The sequence below is a fragment of the Cetorhinus maximus genome, chromosome 25 (genome assembly GCF_964194155.1).
Source record: "Cetorhinus maximus chromosome 25, sCetMax3.hap1.1, whole genome shotgun sequence".
NCBI classification, from domain to species: domain Eukaryota; kingdom Metazoa; phylum Chordata; class Chondrichthyes; order Lamniformes; family Cetorhinidae; genus Cetorhinus; species Cetorhinus maximus.
The window spans coordinates 28,704,792-28,724,781 of record NC_135903.1 but is presented as its reverse complement, the minus strand read 5'-3'; the positions used below and the strand labels follow the sequence as shown (position 1 = coordinate 28,724,781).

The 19,990-nt window shown below is 45.3% G+C and overlaps 1 protein-coding gene across 1 annotated transcript in view; it reads left to right on the top strand.

The window, feature by feature from the left end:
* The first annotated feature begins 432 nt into the window (after positions 1–432).
* LOC144667993 (all-trans-retinol 13,14-reductase-like) overlaps positions 433–19,990 on the top strand; it is a 36,708-nt gene continuing 17,150 nt past the window's right edge. The window contains exons 1-6 of the mRNA XM_078529688.1: positions 433–642; positions 1,483–1,665; positions 4,976–5,217; positions 9,434–9,635; positions 19,342–19,539; positions 19,643–19,762. Of these exons, the coding sequence (XP_078385814.1) occupies positions 468–642; positions 1,483–1,665; positions 4,976–5,217; positions 9,434–9,635; positions 19,342–19,539; positions 19,643–19,762 (1,120 nt within the window). The 5' untranslated portion in view covers positions 433–467. The remainder of the gene's footprint in view (positions 643–1,482; positions 1,666–4,975; positions 5,218–9,433; positions 9,636–19,341; positions 19,540–19,642; positions 19,763–19,990) is intronic.

The window sequence follows — 19,990 nt, the reverse complement described above, 5'->3', positions numbered from 1 at the left end:
CACTTTTGAATCAGAAGGTTGTGGGTTCATGTCCCACTCCCGGAAACCAAGAACTGTGAATGTACTCGAAAGAGTTACAATCTGTGACTGTTGATAACTCGAAAGAGTTACAAAGTGGTGTAGAGGTGTCAGCTGTGGCTCAATTCATAGCACCCTCACCTTTGAGTCAGAAGGTTGTGGGTTCATGTCCCACTCCAGGACTTGAACAAAAAAAAAAGTCAAGAACTGTGAATGTACTCGAAAGAGTTACGAAGTGGTGTAAGATGCAAACCTTTCAAAAATATCACCGCTGTCTTCTGTTTGTGGGCAACTGTTTTCTTTCCACTTTAGCTTTTATTTATTTTTTGACTGCAGTTTGGCGAAATAGCCCCAAAGTCTGTTACTTCTCCTTTAATTGCTCGCAGCTCCTTTAAATGAAGTAGGAAGTAAACTTTGCCCTTCAGCGAGCCGGGCTCAGTCGGAAGAAAATGTGGTTGTACGCGGGGCTGCTGCTGCTGTTGGTTTTGTACTTTTTAGTGCGAGTTTACCGCCGGACATTCCGCCGTTCGCCTCCCGCCCCGAATCCTTTTGCCGGGGACACCAGGAGACCCCCGGAGCCTCTGGTGACCGATCCAGAAGCAAGGAAGAGAGTTATCCACAAAGGTGTCACAAAGCGTTGCACTAGAAAAGCGTTCCAAAGTCCGCATTCCCGCAACATTAGCTGTTCTGCTGCCGTTTAGAACCCCGAGGCTCCCCAACCGGGTTACGATGTGCCCAACATGATCCTGAGACACGTTTATGTAGAGGCTTTTGACAAGCCCTACCATCAATAACCGTTTGGTTCAGGTACCCAGTTAAAACAACCTCCTCCCAGCCATCCCCCTTCCAAATCTGAGGACTTAATAGTGTCTGTGTCATTGAAAAAAAAATCTACAGTTCAGCTTTGCCAGGCATGAAGTATGTGCCACACATCAACTCTGATATAAAGAAATCATAAACACAGCAGCACAGGCACTCCTTAGACCGATGAAAGTGCAATCAGTTTGCATAGTATAAGTTCCAGATTTGAAAACAAAATTGCAAAGATTAGAATTCCAGCTGCCTAACCCCTAGTAGGACCCACCGCCCACCCATGAACTGGTTGTGTTTTAGTTACAGTTTTTATTTTGCTTACAAAGTGTAAGTCAGCCACATCCTGTGGAAGAGTATTTATCTTAAATTGTCCTTTTCCATGAGAGAGGGAGAGGAGAGGATGGAGGTAGGAGAACCACACTTTTGAGCATTTTTTCTATGCTGGCCTCCATCCATTGCTGAAGACCTTCAACCTCGGACCATGTCCAGCAAACATGCTTTGAAAAAAAACATTTATTACTTGCCGTGTTGTATCTGGTCAAAATTTTGCTTGGAACCTGCCTCATTGTGTGTGTGTGTGTATGTGGCTCCTGACTGTTTTTTTCATGTCGTCTTCATTGCTTTTAATAAGCCTTTGTGACCATTTTCCAGGCTTTACTGCAAACAAGGTGCCAGAGAACCCGGATGCCATTGTGATTGGCAGCGGAATTGGTGGGCTCTCAGCTGCAGCAATATTGGCAAAAGCTGGCAAGCGTGTCCTGGTTCTGGAACAGCATGACCAGGCTGGAGGATGTTGCCACACGTTTATTAAAAAAGGTTTCGAGTTTGATGTTGGTAAGAGCATTTAGGTTTGAAATTTATTGCAAAACCGGTGTTCTTGTTTTTAAATCCCTTTCCCCTCTTTCACTCTGGGTTTCTCAACCATGGGAATTCTTCAACGAATAACAGTACGAGCAGTTCCAGGGTTCATTGCTGTTCTTGTTGCTGATGTGGGAAGCACAAAAGTCATGTATTTTTCTTATTAAACCTTAATTGTAAAGAAAACATTACTATTCATTGTAGGAAAAAAAAATTTGCATATATAGACCCTCTATCATAGTCTCAGTCTCAAAACATGTTACAGCCAATTAATTACTTTGAAGGTTAGCCACTGTTATGAGGCCAATATATGACAGCCAATTATCTACAGTAAGATCCCACAAATAACTGAGGTGACTGGCCTTTTATCATTCTTTTTTGGTGGTGCTTGTTGAGGAGGCATGTTGACCTGATACTAGCAACAACAACAACTTGTATTTATATAGTGCCTTTAACATATTGAAACATCCCAGGAGCTTCACAGGGGCATTATAAAACAAAGTATGACACTGAGCCACTGTTGCGACACAGCAGTTTATAAAGGCTGAGTTATTTAAAATCCCAGAGGGAAACAACTGTCATAACCTATATTTTCAATTGGTATGTTTTGAGTTGCAGCTCTAAATTCAGGAATAAGACCACCAGTTCTCGAGAGGTTTTTATGTCAAACTAAAGGAGACATTTATTAATTTGCAACAAATTAAACACATACACATGGCTACAATTAACAAATTAATCTCCACTAAGGCAACAATAACCTATAGACTTAGCCAGACACTAGGCACAGCATTTTCATCTTACAAATTCAAAATGAGGTTCCTTTCAATTTGGGTTCCTTTGCAGACAGTTGTAGGCTTACAGACTTAGTTCTTACATGCCTCTGACCCAAACTCCTCTCAGGCTATACCTAGCTGTCCCTTTTGAACGCAACTCTCATTGTATCACCAGGCCCTTTTAACCTCTTCTAACAATAAAACCTCTTTCATAGTACCAATTTTATTAGTAATATAAATGTCTTGCTTGGAGTCTCCTAGCTAGGTGCAAGGTTTCACCCTTAGTCTTTGAATGCTCTATTTAAAAATGCAAATTGCCCCCATGTTTATCTAATTACCATTTCAATCCTACTTCTTTGTATGCATCAAAACACCCAGACTAGCTGGCTTTAATCCAGTTAACACACACACAGACTAAACCTCTATTTAAAAAAAAAATTCCTATAACATTATATACATTAATATCTCTTCCTGACAGCCACATAAGGAGATATTAGGTCAGATGACCAAAAGCTTGATCAAAGAGATAGATTTTAAGGAGTGTCTTAAAGGAAGAAAGCAAGATGGAGAAGTGGAGAGATGTAAGGAGGGTATTCCAGAGCTTAGGGCCTTGACAATTGAAGATGCAGCCACCTATGGTGGAGTGATTAAAATCAGGGATGCACAAGGGGCCAGAATTGGAGAAGCGCAGTGTTTCCTGGCACTATTGAGAGAGATCTTTTTACATTCAACTCCATTACTGTAACAGGCAGACAGTTTTGAGGTCTCATGTAATAGATGGCACCTTGAACAGTCAGGCACTCCCTTAGCACTGACCTGAGGTAACAGCCTAGATGCTCACTTTCTGGGGTGGGAATTGAGCCCATAGATGTCTGTCACAGAGGTGACCATGCAACTTGTTGAGCAAAGCTCACATTCTGTTGCATATATTCCTGTGTCTTCTGCCATTGTTTTGGTACAATCTGATAAGTGAGATATTATTTCCACCTAAATTACTGCTAACATTTCAAAAAGAAATTGTAGGAAAGCAATCTGAAAAATTAGGTTCATATTGATTCCTGGTGGATGCTAACAGTTATTCAAGAATATGTTGAGAAGAGCTCGAGGTTGCATTGGATCTGTCTTATTGTCAATAGCAGTAAAGCAATATGTAGGTTAACATTGTGGCAAATGAGATATACCCAGACGGTTCTTCATTGTTTAAATCTCAATGGGAAGGTCTTCCTCAACCAATTTGAGATATCCAGGACTAAAGTGTGAGGTAGCAAAAAAGGGAAATGGTTGTGGTGGGAGAAGGTTCCAACCTACATTAGTTGGTCACTAGGGTAGGGTCTGCCTTATGGAGGACATTTCTCTTTCCCAAAGCTCCTCAATAAGAACATGGACTAAGCAATTTGTGATGATTAATCCTTGTATGCAACATTTGACTCTGACACCTAGAATACAAAGGCTGCGGTTGTGGTGCAAGCTGCTCTGTGTACACACTTCCATTGTGCTGCAGAGCGAGTTTTTATTCATTCATGGGATGTGGGCGTTGCTGGCTAGGCCAGCATTTATTGCCCATCCCTAATTGCCCTTGAGAAGGTGGAACCATTTAGCTTCAGATAACCCTGTAGGCTAATACTTTCAGAAGATGAATGGACAAGCAGTGGGAAGTTTACCAGCACTCTGTGTAAGTAGGCTGTGCAGTTATACCTGGTTAAATGCAAGCCATACTCCTGATTTTGATAAGTGGAGTGTGTGCCTCATATTGACAAACAGACACTCTACCAATGCATATTTCTTAGTAACTTGGTTTAGAGAGTATTAACCATGTGATTGTCATTGTATTCTAATCTTAATAGTCTTTCATTTTTAGCACATATGTGAGCATATTGGGTGGGGAATTGATGAGTGTATCAAAACACTATGCTTGCTGAGTACAGAGCAGGCATACACGATGTTGGCCATTTTGCAGAAGCTAGGCACGGCAGCAAAAGGCAGGAGGGTAAAATGAATTCGGAGAGTTTGTCAGGAATGCGCTAACCAGTACCCAGCTATGGAGCACCTTTTGAAAAGGCTGGCAACAACAACAACTTGTGTTTATATAGCACATTTAATGTAATCGAATATCCCAAGGCACTTCATAAGAGCATTATCGAACAAAGTTTGACACCAAGTCACATTAAGTGATATTAGGGCAGATGACCAAAAGCTTGGTCAGTGAGGCAGTTTATAAGGAGCCGTCTTAAAAAAGGAAAGAGAAGTGGAGAGGTTTCGGGAGGGAGTTCCAGAGCTTAGGGCCCAGGCAGCTGACCACCAGTGGCGGAGTGATTAATATCAGGGATGCTCAAGATGTCAGAATTAGCAGAATGCAGAAGTCTTGACAAATGAGCTGCCTGCGCTCTTGGCTGAGTGAAAGCAGAGACAAATATAAATAAATAGTGTGGTTTGTGATCCCTATGTATGACCATAAATATTGGGTCTCCTTTAGGGAATTTACCACTTAAAGTATCCACTTTGCACCATTTCAGGAATTCATTACGTCGGGGAGCTCTATGAACGATCCTTCCTGCGGACATTAGTAGATCAGATTACAGATGGCCAACTGGAATGGGCGAAAATGGATGACTGTTTCGACAACGTAATCCTGGGAGACCATCAGACCCGGCGTACCTATGGACTGTATAGTGGGAAGCAAAATTATCAAGATTGTTTGAAGAGACAGTTTCCAGAGGAAACAGAAGCTATTGACAAATTCCTGGAACTTGTAGAGGTGACGTTTGAAAAATATACTTAAACAGGATTCATTTTGAAGTATTTAGAATCGTAGAATCATAGAATGATAAGGCACAGAAGGAGGCCATTTGGTCCATCGAGTCCATTCTGACTCTCCATAAGAGTAATTTAGCTAGCCCCACTCCCTGGCTGTTTCCCCATATACTGCAATATCTTTTCCCTATAATTGTTTATTCAATTCCCTTTTCAAAGCCAATATTTAATCTGCCTCCACCACCCTTTCAGGCAGTGCACTCCCGATCCTAACCATTCTCTGTGTAAAAAAAGTTTTACCTCATGTCGCCTTTAGTTATTTTGCCAGTCACTTTAAGTCTGTGTCCTCTGCTTCTCAACCCTCTGCCAATGGGAACAGTTTCCCTCTTATCTACTCATGGTTTTGAACAACTCTGTCAAATGTGTTCTCAACCTCCTTTTCTGTAAGGAGAACAGCTGCAGTTTCTCCAATCTACCCACATTACCAAAGTCCTTGATTCTCGGAACCATTCTCGTAAACCTTTTCTGCACCTTCCCTAATGCCCACACATCCTTCCTAAAGTGCAGTGCCTAGAATGTGACATAATTTGCCGGGTTGAGGCCAAACCAGTGTTTTATAAAGTTTCATCAAAGCTTCAGTTAAAGGTCATCTGTTTCTCTCCACGGATGCTGCCTGACCTGCTGAGTATTTCTAGCATTTTCTGTTTTTATCATCGTAGCTTACTGTCTTCTGTACTCTTTATGTCTCTACTTATAAAGCCCACAGGATCCCTCGTGCCTTTTTAACTACGTTCTCAGCCTGCCCTGCCACCCTGCACGTATAACCCCAGGTCTTTCATAGTATCCAGTCATGGCTCAGTGGGTAGCACTAGTCTTTGGACTGGAAGGTCTTGGGTTCAGGCCCTGCTCCAGACACTCACCCTGACACTCCTGACTGCAGCTTCTCACCAGACAGATGACATCTCTAACAGTGCAGCACTGAGGGAGTGCTGCACTGTTAGAGCTGCCATCTTTCAGGTAAGAAGTTAAACTAACGCTCCTGCCCGCCCTCTCATGTGGACATAAAAGTGGACATGGGGCACTATTTGAAGAAAAGTAAAGGAGTTTCTCCCATGTTCTGGCCAATATAACCCCAGGTCTCTCTGTTGCTGCAACCCATCTTAGAATTATGCCTTTAGTGTATATTGCCTATCCATGTTGTCGTTACCAAAATGTGTTCCTCCACACTTCTCTGCATTAAACTGCATCTGCCAAATTGCCAACTGTATTTTTTTAGGTTAAGTAATTGTTTAATTGGAAGCATTGTCCATTTTTGTACTCTATTAACGCTTTGCATAAATGAATTTTTAAAAATAACTGGACCTTATTGCCGTGGGAAAATTGTTAGGGGTGCTTCGCAGGCATGAGAGATGTGAGTTAAATGAGTAATGCACCACCCCTGTGGTGAAATATACCCTGACGTTAAAGGTAGTCCATTTTTAATTGATTTATTGAAAGATGAAGAACATTTGAATCAGTGTCGTTACTGTGACTGTTTCATGAACCTAAATTGGACCTTGATGGTAAAATGGCTTAATGTACACTGTAGTGCCTGCCGCCGACTGGAAAGGCATCAGGAACAGTCGTGCATGTGCACTTGACCCACACGGCCACCGCTAGCTCATGCACAATTGTTCCAGGTGGCAGGAGCATCAGTGAATTTTTTAAAAGTTGCTTTAAAAACTCTGAAGGCCACGAAGAATTGCCAAAGCTACATTGTGCAGAGGTGTCCTGCTCAGACTGGCGGAGGGCAAAAGTTTGAAAAGTCCCGGGTAGTGAGCTGTGGAGTAGTCGAGGCTTTGTGGAGTAATCCCCCGCACAGCCCGACTAGCTCAGTTGATAGTTGATGGGACTCTTAACCCCAGCGTCATGGTCTCGAGCCCCACGTTGGGTGATGATTTTTTATTTAATATTTTATTTAAGGAGGTAATAAATTGTATTTAAATTATTTAAATTAAAATAAATGTATTTAACTGAGCAAGAAACTTTTCAACAAGGTAGTTTGGCATAGGTCTTTGGCAGATATGGTTTGTTCCATTATGAGCTGTTATAGCTAGCACATTCCATCAAAGGCATCTGCATTTACCTTCTAGGGAATCAGTTACTGTTGCTGGCACTGCTGCTACTTTCTCGTCGTTTTCCCCTCTTACTCTGTGAAGCTATCCTGGTGTTCATTTTCTGGCATTATTTTTAGGGTGGAGCATGCAGTGGATGCAACATTGTAACTTCCATCACTGTAACTGCTTTCACTGTAATGCATCTACAGGAAGTGCTCCCTCTAGTGTTGCAGCACAAATAATTGCAATTGTTCAACTTAGAATCATAGAATGCTTACAACACAGAAGGATGCCATTTGGTCCATTGCTTCTCTGCTGGCTCTCTAAAGGAGCAATTCACCTAACACCATTTCCCTGTCTTTTCCCCATAACCCTGCAATTTTTTTCCTTTTCAGATAATGATCCAATTCCCTTTTGAAAGCCTCAATTGACTCTGCCTCCATCACACTCTCAGGCACTGCATTCCAAACCCTAACCACTCGCTGCATTGTCACCATCGGTCTGTCAATTAATGTGAAACTTTTCCAGCGGAATAGTGTTCTTGCAGCTCCACTGCATTTGTCAAAGTGTAGCTCTGTGCTCCCGATTATATCCATCTCTCCAACTCAGTAAGCAATAAATAGGACCAGCTCAATTAGGTGTGGAGGTTGAAATAATTATTAGTTTAGTTGTAGCATCTTAAGAAATGATGCATTCACTTTTGCCTGTGGCAGACAAAAAAGTATAACTTTTTGTTTAGATCGGCTGTGACAAATTTTGTTTAACACTTATTTCATATTACCTGCCTTAACTCTGCCACAATACAGGAAGGACTGAAAACCACTAACAGAAATCAAATCCCATCCTAACTTGATATGTTGTTAGAATCAGTCTGAATGTTTGAACTGTCCCATGGGAGTGGCCAGGCCCCACAATTCAACCACAAAACAGTCTCCCTGATAGGTTCAAGAATGTGCGTAGCGGGTTTCTTGTATTTAACAAACAATTATTTAAATTCTGCTTGGGCTCATGTGCTTGTTCTGAATGTATTTAATGGTTCCCTTTGTTAATGGATCCCTTTCCTCAGGTAGTATCTCACTCTCAATCAAAATTCTCAATATTGGTATGTCGCTCCCCCCAACCAAAAAAAAAATTGTGAAATCCAACTACCCACCATCTCTAACCTTCCTTTCCTTTCTAAAGCCTTTGAATGCAATCTTGTCTCCCAACTCCATCACTCAAAATTCCATTAAAGCAAAATACCGCAGATGCTGGAAATCTGAAACAAAAACAGAAAAGCGAAAACGTTTTTATTTATTGTTTCACCAACGTCGTGGTTGATTTATCCATGCCGCTGCGTCCGCAAGGAGGCTCTTTTATTTATCTCATTTTTTTAAAAAAAGCAAAACCCATTTACCTTCCCCACCGTGCGCTGGAAAGTTTGCAATCTGCCCTCTGCGCAGCCGGGACGCTTCCTGAATTTTCAAGTTTTGTGGGGTTTTTTTTTAGCCGCTGGTAACTTGTCTTTTGGGGGATTTTTCATGCCTTTCACGACTGAGGTTGGAGGCGAATTGATCTCAAAATTCCACATTTGACTCTCTCCAATCCAGCTTCAGCTCTGCCCAATGCATAGGGCCCACTGGCCAAAGTCACTAATGACCTCCCCTCCTTGATGCAGTGTTTGAGATAGTGGCCATGCTAACCTCCTCTCCAGCTCTACTCCATCACATCACTTGATGGAGCATGTCACTGCAAATTCTATTTCTATCACGATTTAGCCAGCATTTGCGCAACCCCTCTTCATGTCCAATCATCTGACACTTCCAGAGCCCTCTAAGGATCTATCCACGGCCCTTTCCTTAGTTACATGTTGCCTCTTTCATATTGGGCCCTTTCAAAACGAAATGGAAAGGCTTTCATCTCATAACTATGGGCTGGATTCAAATAATTCCCTAAACCAGAGTCACCCATGATTAGCAATATGGAAAATAAATGTTTTACATAGGACAGGCTCCTGGAAGCTTTTGTAAATGATAACAAGATCTGAGAGCAGATGGAAACAATTGTGGGCTTCCTCTCTTTTGTATTATACATGCAAGAGACTTGTGTTCTTTCTGCACTTCTGATGCATGTTTGCTATTCTAGATGATCTCCAGAAGGACACCGTTGTTGATAATGATAAAGATGATCCCTCTTCAACTGGCCAGATTCCTCATAAAGACTGGCATCATCCACTGGATCTCATCAATTTTCAAAGCGGCATCTACCCCACTTTCAGAAGTGATCAACAAGCTGACAAAAAATAAGGACCTTCGAGCAGTCATGAGTTATGCCTGTGGGGATTACGGTAATGTGCTTTCATTATGTCAGTGTACAATGCTTTTTGATTTATGGAGTAAGTAGAAAATTTAATTTCAACTTGATTTTCTGGGTGTGTTTGATTCTGATGACCATAGCTACAGCAATTTGTGGAATGCTTTGGCAAAACGCAGAATCTTTAGTACTAACTGACAATAACATTTAATTTGAGGGTTGCTGAAAAAAGAGACATGTCTAAGCTTTTTGTCTTGCACTCATCAGGACACTTGCCAGAATGCCAATAGAAGGGGGAAAACAACAATTTATACTGTATGTGAAGAGAGTGCTGATTGGTTGGCAAGTGGCGTTGTCATGACGAATGCACCACTGATGGGAATGCCACTTGCGAACCAATCAGAACTCTCCTCACGTAAAGTATAAATTATTGTTTTCCCCTTATATTGGTATTCTTGCAAGTGTCCTGATGAGTGCAAGACAAAAAGCTTCGACATGTCTCTTTTCTCAGCAACCCTCAAGTTCTGTACTACCGAACAACTATTTAACATTTAATATCAGCATTATGTTTTTTTTTAATAATTTAAAAGTACTAGCTGCTGAAATAGAATCATTATAGTTTGTGTTGAGCTCAGCACTAAAGTCAGGGATGATTGGGTTTAGCATTTTGCACACATTTGAACTAACAGTGTTGGAATATTTAAATCTCCAAGAATCTTAAATTTAAATGACATTCCTGAAATTTCCTTGGAATATTGTTGGCATTGCCAATTGGTTTGCTTTTAGAAATTAATTATCAAAAAGCGAGAAGGAAAGTGAGCATTTTCCAATTTCAGGAATTGGACAGGTAGCTGAGATTTCTCTTTCAGGAGATGTGGAAATTTCTGCTAAACTTTTATGCATTGCATGAAAGAGCGGTGGAAGCATATTTCGAAAGGGAATTGGATATATACTTTTAAAAAGGAAAAGTATGCAGGGCTGTGCAGAAAGAGCAGAGCAGTGGCATTAATGTAGCTCTTTCAGAGAGCCATCACAGGCATGATGGGCTGAATGGCCTCCTTCAGTGCTGCACGGTTCTATGGCTGATTTAGGTTGGTGCAATGAGCTGCATCCATCATGAAAAGCAAACATTTAGCACTCGATTTCAATCAGGACAACCAGTAGTACGTCAGGAGCAGATTATCAGGGAATTCACCATCACCAAAAATCAACACCCAGATATATGCTGCTCCAAACAGATACATGGTGGCAGCGAGGCATTCTGTGAAAGAAGCTGACGGGGTCAGTTGGATCAGTGACTGAGCTTTGGGGCCTGAATTTTTCATTCGTCAGGCGCGTGCGATCAGCGGGCTCGGAAGCGGACGGCAAATGGGCCTCCGGCCAATTAACGGCCAGGCAGCATGAAACGTGTGCTGAAATGCTCAGCGCTGCCGGGGTGGGTGGGGGGGGCGAGAAGAGGGCGGGCGCCAACCTGACTGAGGGTGTAGGTGGGCGCTTCTAGTGAGCTCCCTGAAGGAAGACGACTGCAAACCTCCACAGAATAAAGGAAACGACAAAAATGCTGCACAATATGTCCATGAAGCACCATCGAGCGCCTGAAAGCAAAAAAACCAGCACCCAGATATCTCTTTTTATTTTATTTCCCCACAGAAATTTCACACCCCCCCCACCCGAGATCAAGGTTTGAGCAAAAGTGTGAATGCCGCCTGGAAGGATGGCCCATTCGCCAACGGTAAAATGTGGACGAGCCACGTAAAGTCACTGTTGACTGACTGCACCATTCATGGGCTCAATTGCCCGTTTGATGGTCAAAATATCACATGAGTTCACAAAAACGGCGGGACGCTCGCCCGATGTCATCTCGCGCTATTTCACGTCCGTTCGGGTCAGGCCCGCACCCGCCCACGGGACATAAAATTCTGGCCTTGATTTCCATTTTTGGGCTGCTTAACCATGAGGAGGTTGTTTCTTCTCGTGCTGCTTAATGGGGTGGTTTCTGTATCTTGGAGATAAATGGGATATATCATCATCTTCCCCCTAAGAGGTGCTTTCACACCATGCGTCATCACCCTGCAATATGCGATGAGTAAACAAATGAGAAAGTAAACAGATTGCATACTTTCAATAATGCCTCTCTTTTATGAATTGAAGTTTATCTTCTATGTGCAGAGCTTCTTCCGTTCGATTATCTCTGCCTCACGGCGCCTTGGAACCCATTATAAGTCTGATAAATTATTATTCGCTGTATAAATATAGTTCACTGCCTCTGTCACTGAGCTAATGACTCATGGACACTGCATTCACCTTGGATTGGGATATGTCAGAGGTGGGATGGGAAGAAATCAAGTACAATGCTGCTGTGTGATTTAATTTCTTAAATTTAAATTTGTTTGGCTTCTAATTACATTTTGAAAATGTTCCCACATATTCCTTTCATTTATTGTGCACAAGGTTAAAGAATTGTGTAAGCTCTTAATTGGACTGGACATTATTTGGATCAGAAATTTGGGCAATAACCATGGTCCGGTGACATACACAATGAGCCCCTTTCCGATGCTGACTTGGGCCTGTACCTTGTGACACGGGCCTAATGCACTAGTGTCTGGACATTGCCCGCATTTTAGCGTCTGATGACCTAACCTTGCTCCAGAATTCCTCTGGCTCTGTGCTTAATCTCCATGGAACCTATGAAACACATATAACTTTACTCGGAACTATGAGGTGATGATGCACACCCAGTGTCCCACCATTGGTGTCAAGGCTCTTAATCTGCTGCATGAACCTGTGCCTCACTCCGCTCACCTTGCACAATAAAGCAATGCTCCCAGTGGGCAGGACTTTAAGCCTGTTTGAAGCAGCTACTGAAAAGCTGCTGGCCACCCTTGAAGCATTGCCACTTATAAAAAAAAAATAAAGCCAACAGGCACAATTTCACTTGAAGAATTGACCGTTGGAAACCCAGCAATAGTTGGGGCAAAAACTAAGGATTCTCCTAACACGAGGAGAGAGCTGCCATGAATAAATATTTTTAAAAGTGGGCCTCCCTCGACATGTGAATTGAGAACTGACATTTAGGCCTGGATTTTCACGGGGTTGGGAAGAATCTACTGAGAAGTGGGACCCAGATACTGAAGGCACGTCCCCATTTGCAACCGATCCAATTTTTACCAGCAGGGGAAAGGGAGCAGGATGTAATTCACACAGACAGGAAACCCAAACTCAGCAAGGCCATTTGAACTTTGTCCTGAGTTCAAACAGACCCCATTTTGGTTGTTGCAAGGCCTTAACCCTCAGTGTGGGAGTCATAAATTGATGGAGTAGACGTAAACACTCTTGAAGGGCAGATAAGGCCTGTTTAAATGTTGTAGCCCGGGACAGAGTTTTCTGGATGGTGGGTGGGCGGAGCGGGCACGGGTGGGCGCGGACCCGATCGCCACTCGCAATCGGTTCCGCGCCGCCATTTTACACGGGCGGGCCAGTTAAGGGCTGTCCAGCGTACTTCACGACTCCTGTGCCTAGCAGGAGTGGGCGGGCGGTGGTGGGCACACACAGCCCACCGGGTCCAATGGTGACCCGGCAGCCTGTATAAAGGAAGGCCTGGCAGCCTTGGAAAGGCTGCTCGCAGTGGCTGGGTGAAGGGCTCTGCAGAGGGGCAATGGAGGTTATGCAAGTCCGGAGGGCAGGCCATCGGGGCAGGCCAGGCCGGAGGATAGGCCATCGGGGCAGGCCAGGCCGGAGGGTAGGGCGGGGGGCCAGTGTGCCCCTCGTTTTTCCAATGAATGCGTTGCTGCTCTCCTCGAGGAGGTGGCAGTACGTCAGGAGGTGCTGGTTCCCCAGGATGGGAGGAGGAGCCCCCCCCCCACATGATGAAACGTGCCTGGGAAGGAGCGGCGGAGATGTTGAGCTCCCGCGACGTGATGCAGTGCACCTGGATCCAGTGTCGCAAGCGGTTCAATGACTTGTTGAGCTCTGGAAGAGTGAGGACACTGTTGGCATTGGTCACTTAACCCAGCAGGTCGGCTTTCCCCCTGCACCCCCACCAAGTCTGAGTGTAGTGACTGCATTGAATCATTGACAGCATGTGTCCTTTGCTGGGTGGACCAGCAGATATTGTCCATGCCGAGGTCAGCCTGAGAGGATGGTGAAGAAATGGGTTCTGCACCTACAGCATGTGTTACACTGAGACCCACATGACTGGTTTGGGGGCAGCCTGGAGGAGCTGCACCTAGATGCTGTGTTTGAACTGCAGGACATGTCCAAGTCAGGGTGATGAGATGCTGGGAGGGGAGCTTCAAGGTGGCATGGCACCGATCGCTCTGCTGTCCTCTGCGCTCCAAGTGCTTGCGCCTCCTTGCTATGGAAGGATATACCGTGTGGTGCCTAATGTGACGTAGACAGCATGTGTCCAGGGGGCGGGATACAGGCCTAGCACCTTTGTGTGAGTGTTTGGCAGCTGCGGGGTGAGGAGGCACTGGAGCCCTGATATGTCCCACTCTGGTTGGGGTGGGCGGTGCTTGAAGAGAGTCCATGTACAATTTGCACAAATCAATGCCCTTCTCTCATTTTCAGGAGAAGAATGCTCATAATGCTGCAGAGCGGGTGAGGACTGGAGGTGGCCAGACGCAGTGAGCCATTCTCAGCTGGTCCGCGCAGGAGGCCCTGGATTTGGAGAGGCGCCATGCGCCCAGGCCCACTGGTGTCGGTGAGGTTGGGGTGCCACGGCCAGGTATGAATGCCCAGCAATGAGGTCAGCATTGTCCTCCCAACAGCCATAGCACTGCCGAATGTTCAGTGATTTAATTTTGCAACATGGCTTGACCATTGCTTATGGAAGGATGAGCGCATAATGATCTGGGGGACAGGGATGCACTTTGTTATTGTTTCCATGTTAACTGATCCAATGTCCTTGTTCTTCCTTTCAGCATCAGTGGAGCAGGGCCGGGAGGAGGAGCAGCAGAGGCTCCCCTCTCACACCTGAGGGGCCTGAAGTCTCACCAGCATCACATCATCTCTGCCAGGCAGGCACTAGTGCCTTGGTAGGAGTTAGAACATTGGCTAGTGTCCCGGGGCACAACAGTGAGGGCACTTCACAGTTGCTGGAGGAGCTGGCAGAGACAGAGAGTGCCCATGGTGCCAGCAGTTGGAGGACTGCAGAGAACCAGGCATATGCTCAGTCGGTGCCTGATGATGTGCCTCTGGAGTAGTCTGCAACGCAGCAGGGGCAGGAAATATGGCTGGGTGTGCGAGTGTGGGATGATACATGAGGCTATGCTTGGCTTGGTCTCCGTGGTGGAGGAGTCTACGTGGACAATCGCCGAAGCAATGAGCCACATGTCCGAGTGCCATGCGTCCTCCATGGAGAGAGTGGCGACTCTCGTGGAGAGGCTACTCCAGGAGACCTGTCAGGGCTTCCTGTGGATGCGTTCAGACCAGCAAACCCTCACATCAGCATTGACCTCAGCTGGTCAGTGCCAGTGTGGGAGATGGTGTGGGCACCAAGTTTGCCAGCTCGGTGCCCATCCATCCACAGTGAGCAGAGAGGTCCAAAGTGATCTCATGTCAGTGCAGCAGCCGCCTGTCCTCTCTGCGGGCGCCTCTCAGGGCGCTCCGGATGAGGGCGGCAGCTCCTCCGCCCCTCTCCCAGTGACCATAGCATCCCGTGAGGCTGCGACGACTGGGGGAGATGCCAACTGTGGAACTGGCAGATCCCTCCCAGGCGGGGCCAGCACAGGCTCCATGGGCCAGAGAACGACCTCCAAGGTCATCGAGGCCAACAGGACAGCAGAGTCAGCAGGCTGTCTCAGATGCCACTCCCAGCGATGGGGCAGCACCAAGACATAGCATTCGGAAACGTAAGGCGCATTAGGCACACCACGGGTTTTTCACTGGTGCTTTTGTGTTGGCCCGAGAGTGAGGTCTTGATGATTTGCTTTGAACTGAAACACCCTTGTCATTTTGTTTTATTAAGTTTCTTTGCCTGTGGTATTAAATTCAGACATGTGACCATGGCTGAGGGTGCCTCTTTTCTCCTGCAAGTGTATGGTTTCCAAAAATGTTAGGAGTGCTTTGTGGGACATTCAGCTTTATCAACAAGGCCCTTAGTTACTGTTCCTAACCTGGCAGATTTTGCACTTAGGTATCGAGTATGGAGCCTACAGCCCAGGCTTGTCCTGGAGCTCCATCTGTGTTGTGCTAGCTGAAGGTTCATTGGATTAAAGCCTCCCGGGTGTCCCTGTCTCCCTGCAGTATGCCTGGGTCAGCGTCTACCCCCTCAGCATTTCCCTGTTCACGCTCATCCTCGGACTCACTGCTGGACTCATCGTGTGCAGCCGCAGACACTGCATCGATGTCTTCATCATCCACTGCGTCCCCCCCTTTCCAGCACAAGATTGTGGAGAGCGCAGCATGCTACCACTATCACTGAGACACGATCTGGGGGGTGCTGGAGTGCATCCCCTTAGCGGTCCAGGCATTGGAAGCACATCTGGAGAAGACTGATGGCTCTCTCCACCACAGCCCTTGTGGTGCCGTGGCTCCTATTGTTCCGCTGCTCAGCTTCTGTTCTTGGATGGCGGAGAGGCGTCATGGGCCACCTTCTGAGGGGATAGCCCTTGTCACCCAGCAGCCAACCATCCAGCCAAGCCGGATCACTGAAGAGCCCTGGCACCTGGGAGTGTCTGAGAATGTAGGTGTCGTGGGAGCTGCCTGGGTACCTTGCACAGACTTGTAGGATCAGCATCCTGTGCTCACACACTATCTGCACATTCAAGGAGTGGAAGCCCTTCCTGTTGACGAAGGCACCGGGCTCACCTGCTGGCGCCTTGATGGCCACATGTGTACAGTCTATTGCACCCTGGACGCGGGGGAAGCCAGCAATGGCCACGAAGCCTCTGCCTCGCTGTGCCTGGCTTGCCTGGTCCCAACGGAAGTGGATGAAGGTCAATGCCCGTCTGAACAGAGCGTCTGTAACCTGCTTGACACAAGTGTGCACAGCTGATTGGGAGACACCGCAAAGATCACCCACCGACCCCTGGAAGGAGCCAGAGGCATAGAAGTTGAGGGCAACTGTGACCTTTAGAGCCATTGGCATGGGGTGTCCACCCACACAGTTAGTGGAGATCTCGGGGCCAATCATCTGACAGATATAGTTGACTGTCTCCCTTGACAGTCGGAGCCTCCTTCGGCACTGCACCTCAGTCATATTGAGGTAGCTGCTTCACCGCCTGTAAACCCTGGCAGCAGGATAGTGACGTCTTCTGCGGCCCCTTCCACCTTGGTCTACCTCTTGTGCCTGCGCCTGTCCTCCCAAAGGTGGCTCCCCTGGAGGCTGAATGTGCACTCCTGGCCTCCTCCCCTTTCTAGCCCTCCCCTCCTCCTCAGAGGAGCTGCCTCCAGTGGAGAGTTCAACTCCTATTCCCAGGCTAAGGGAAGGCTTCCTGAAACCTGCAGGCCCAAAAAAGATTCTTCACTGCAGAGTGCTGACCTGAGGGTTAAGAGTCCAGACGAAGCAGCTGGTATGCGTTTTGAAGTATTGCAGATCACACAGGCAAGTTTCAAAAACTTTGAAAAATCAATACTTGAGAGAGCGCACTCGCAACTCCAGTGAGCCCTCTTATCCCACCTGTGGATGAGGTTTATACAAATGTTTCCTACTCGCCTGCCCGTTGCGCCCATGCCCCAACCTGAAGATTGCACCGGCACCGAAAAATTGGCGTCGATTGGTGAGTCAAGGGCCTTAAGTGGCCTGCCCCCTGCATGCCAACGGGAAAATTCTGTCCTTGAAGTTTTTAAATCCCCTGCTCGTTAAACATGAAAAAACGGGCTTAGGTTGTCAGTGAGAGTTTAAAAAACCCTCCGCTGGACTGCTTTGGTTGACAGGCCATCTGGTATTGGTTAAAAAAAATGGCAACTGGTTGTGTAATTTTAATAGAGGTCTTTATTGGCATTTTCCCAAGGGCTAGTAAAATGTCATTATGAAAATGTGGCTGGGTTTCAAAAGCTACAATTATTTCAACAGGGCATTCTGAGTTCACAGTTTGATTGACGGTTTAAAGAAGCTGTTAAAGGATTAGCTGTCTTTTATGTGGCCAATGAATAGAAGTATGATTTTATAAACGATTAACTACTTGAGCGTCTTTACAAGCTTTGAACGGACTTCTTGAAAGGGAATTTTTTTCACTATCAAGTGTGTATGAATGAGAGTTGTATTTGATCATTATAAGTTTTTTCATCTTCACATGGCTGCTGAGGTCTGCCCATGCTGGATACTGGGTGGGTGGTTATGGAGATGGCATGGGGGTATGAGGATGCATGGGGTGTGTGTGGGGGTAAATTGGCATGGAAGTGGCATAGGGTGTGGGGTCATGGGGGTTGGGTGGGAGGAAGGAGTTTGCATGGAGGTGGCTTTGGGGTATGAGGGATACGGGGGTCATGAGTTGGCATGGAGGTGGCATTAGGCCATGAGTAGCCATGGGAGGTGGGTGGTGTTGTGACGGGTGAGGGCTAGAGGGCCTAACAGTGTCTGAAACAGCAGGACGAGCTCCCAGACAACTGAGGTGGGCCTTCTAACCAGCCCGCCTCAGCCCTCATCCCTCACCCTTGGCCACCAAGGATCTGCATCTGGGCTTCACGTGCCTGACTCAATCCTGCCCTTGCCTCCCTGGAACAAAAATTGAGTCTAACAGGGTCCTTTAAACCAAGCTGGGTCTGCCCTCTCTGGATATTTCCTGACTCAAACCACTCACCTCAACAGCAAAAATCTGGCCTTTAGTGTCTGCTGTGTTGTTCAAATGCTGCAGCTACAAGAAATTTGGCTAGCCCAGGTCTCATGCTACTTATAGTTTAATTCTCAACTGGACATGCACTCATACCTAGGATTTGTGGGTCCCTCCTTGGATTCCTGGCATAAACTTTCAATAATTAACGGTTATGGGTATATTTTTGGAAGGTTTAGTTGAGGTAAGAGATCAGCCATAATCTTACTGAATGACAGAGCAGGCCCAAGGGACCAAATGCCCTACTCCTGCTTCTATTTCTTATGCTCTTATGTTCTTAATATAAATATGTAATCCTGGCTACACTGTTAGAATTCTCCTTAATAAATTCAGCATTCATGAATAGATTTTCAACTTAATTTATTATGAAATAGTCAAACTAAATTAATTCCTCTCTCCCACTTCAAACTTCACTAAATTAATTGATTCACTATGTATACCATAAATGATAGCTCAATCTGAACTCAAGAGAATTTATGGATTATCTGAGTCTGACTCGATTATTTATTACCTTTGTAACCATAGCATAATTTTGCTAAATTTCTGCTTTAATATAATAAACTGAAGCTTGTCTTCATAGAACCATCTTCAGATAATCCATTTATTCAGAGATTCAGGGAAAGTTGCCCTCATGTATTTCAGTTTACTTTTGATATCCTTCTCTTGCTGTTAAACAACTGAACCTGCAATATGACTGCCCTTTTTTGATTTTATTCATTCTATCACTGCTTAGTGTCATGTTGATGTTGAGACTCATTTGTACTTTATAAGTGTCCCTTGTGCAATTGCCCGACCTGGCTTGAAACAGCTGGGTTTAAAAACTTTGGTCAAACATATATTTCCAGTTGAGTAAATATTTTGTATTTTGGATACCGCGGGTCTTACTGAGAATTGGAATTTAGTAAGTCCATTGTTTATCCTCCATTTGTGCTGCCCTGTTGGTTGCAATATGTTTTCTTTCCCCAGGTGTCATGCCTAAAGATGCCAGCTTTATGATGCATGCCTTAATCATCCAGCACTACAAGGGTGGTGCATGGTACCCAAAGGGTGGAGCTAGTGAGATTGCCTTTCACATAATCCCAATTATTAAGAAAAGTGGAGGAGATGTTCTTATGCGGGCACCAGTCCAACGTATATTAATAAATCAAGATGGTCAGGCCTATGGTAAGTGTGAATTAAGTGTTTTCATTGGTTTAAGCATTGGAAGACAATAAAAGTGCATTTACTTTAATTGTTGCTACTTAGGTCTTTTCCTCTTTTTCACTAGGTGTGACTGTGAAGAAGGGTGAGGAAGAAATAAACCTTTTTGCTCCTGTTGTGATATCTGATGCTGGAATAATTAATACCTATGAAAAACTGTTACCTCGTGAACTGCAAAGTAAACCAGGTGTGTGAATATTGGAATTTTGTTTTCTACGGAATTTAAAGAGCACAAAGAAATAAATCGGTTTAAAGCATGTTGTCTATGGTTGTCTATGTCATAATCTATTGTTTGAGTCTTCTCTTGTGCACCTAAATAATGACACGCTCTCCTTTTTGGTATATCTGTGATCTATTACATATCATTTTCCTTCCTTTGCTTTCTTTCATGGGCCAGCAGTAGCTGTTCAACTGA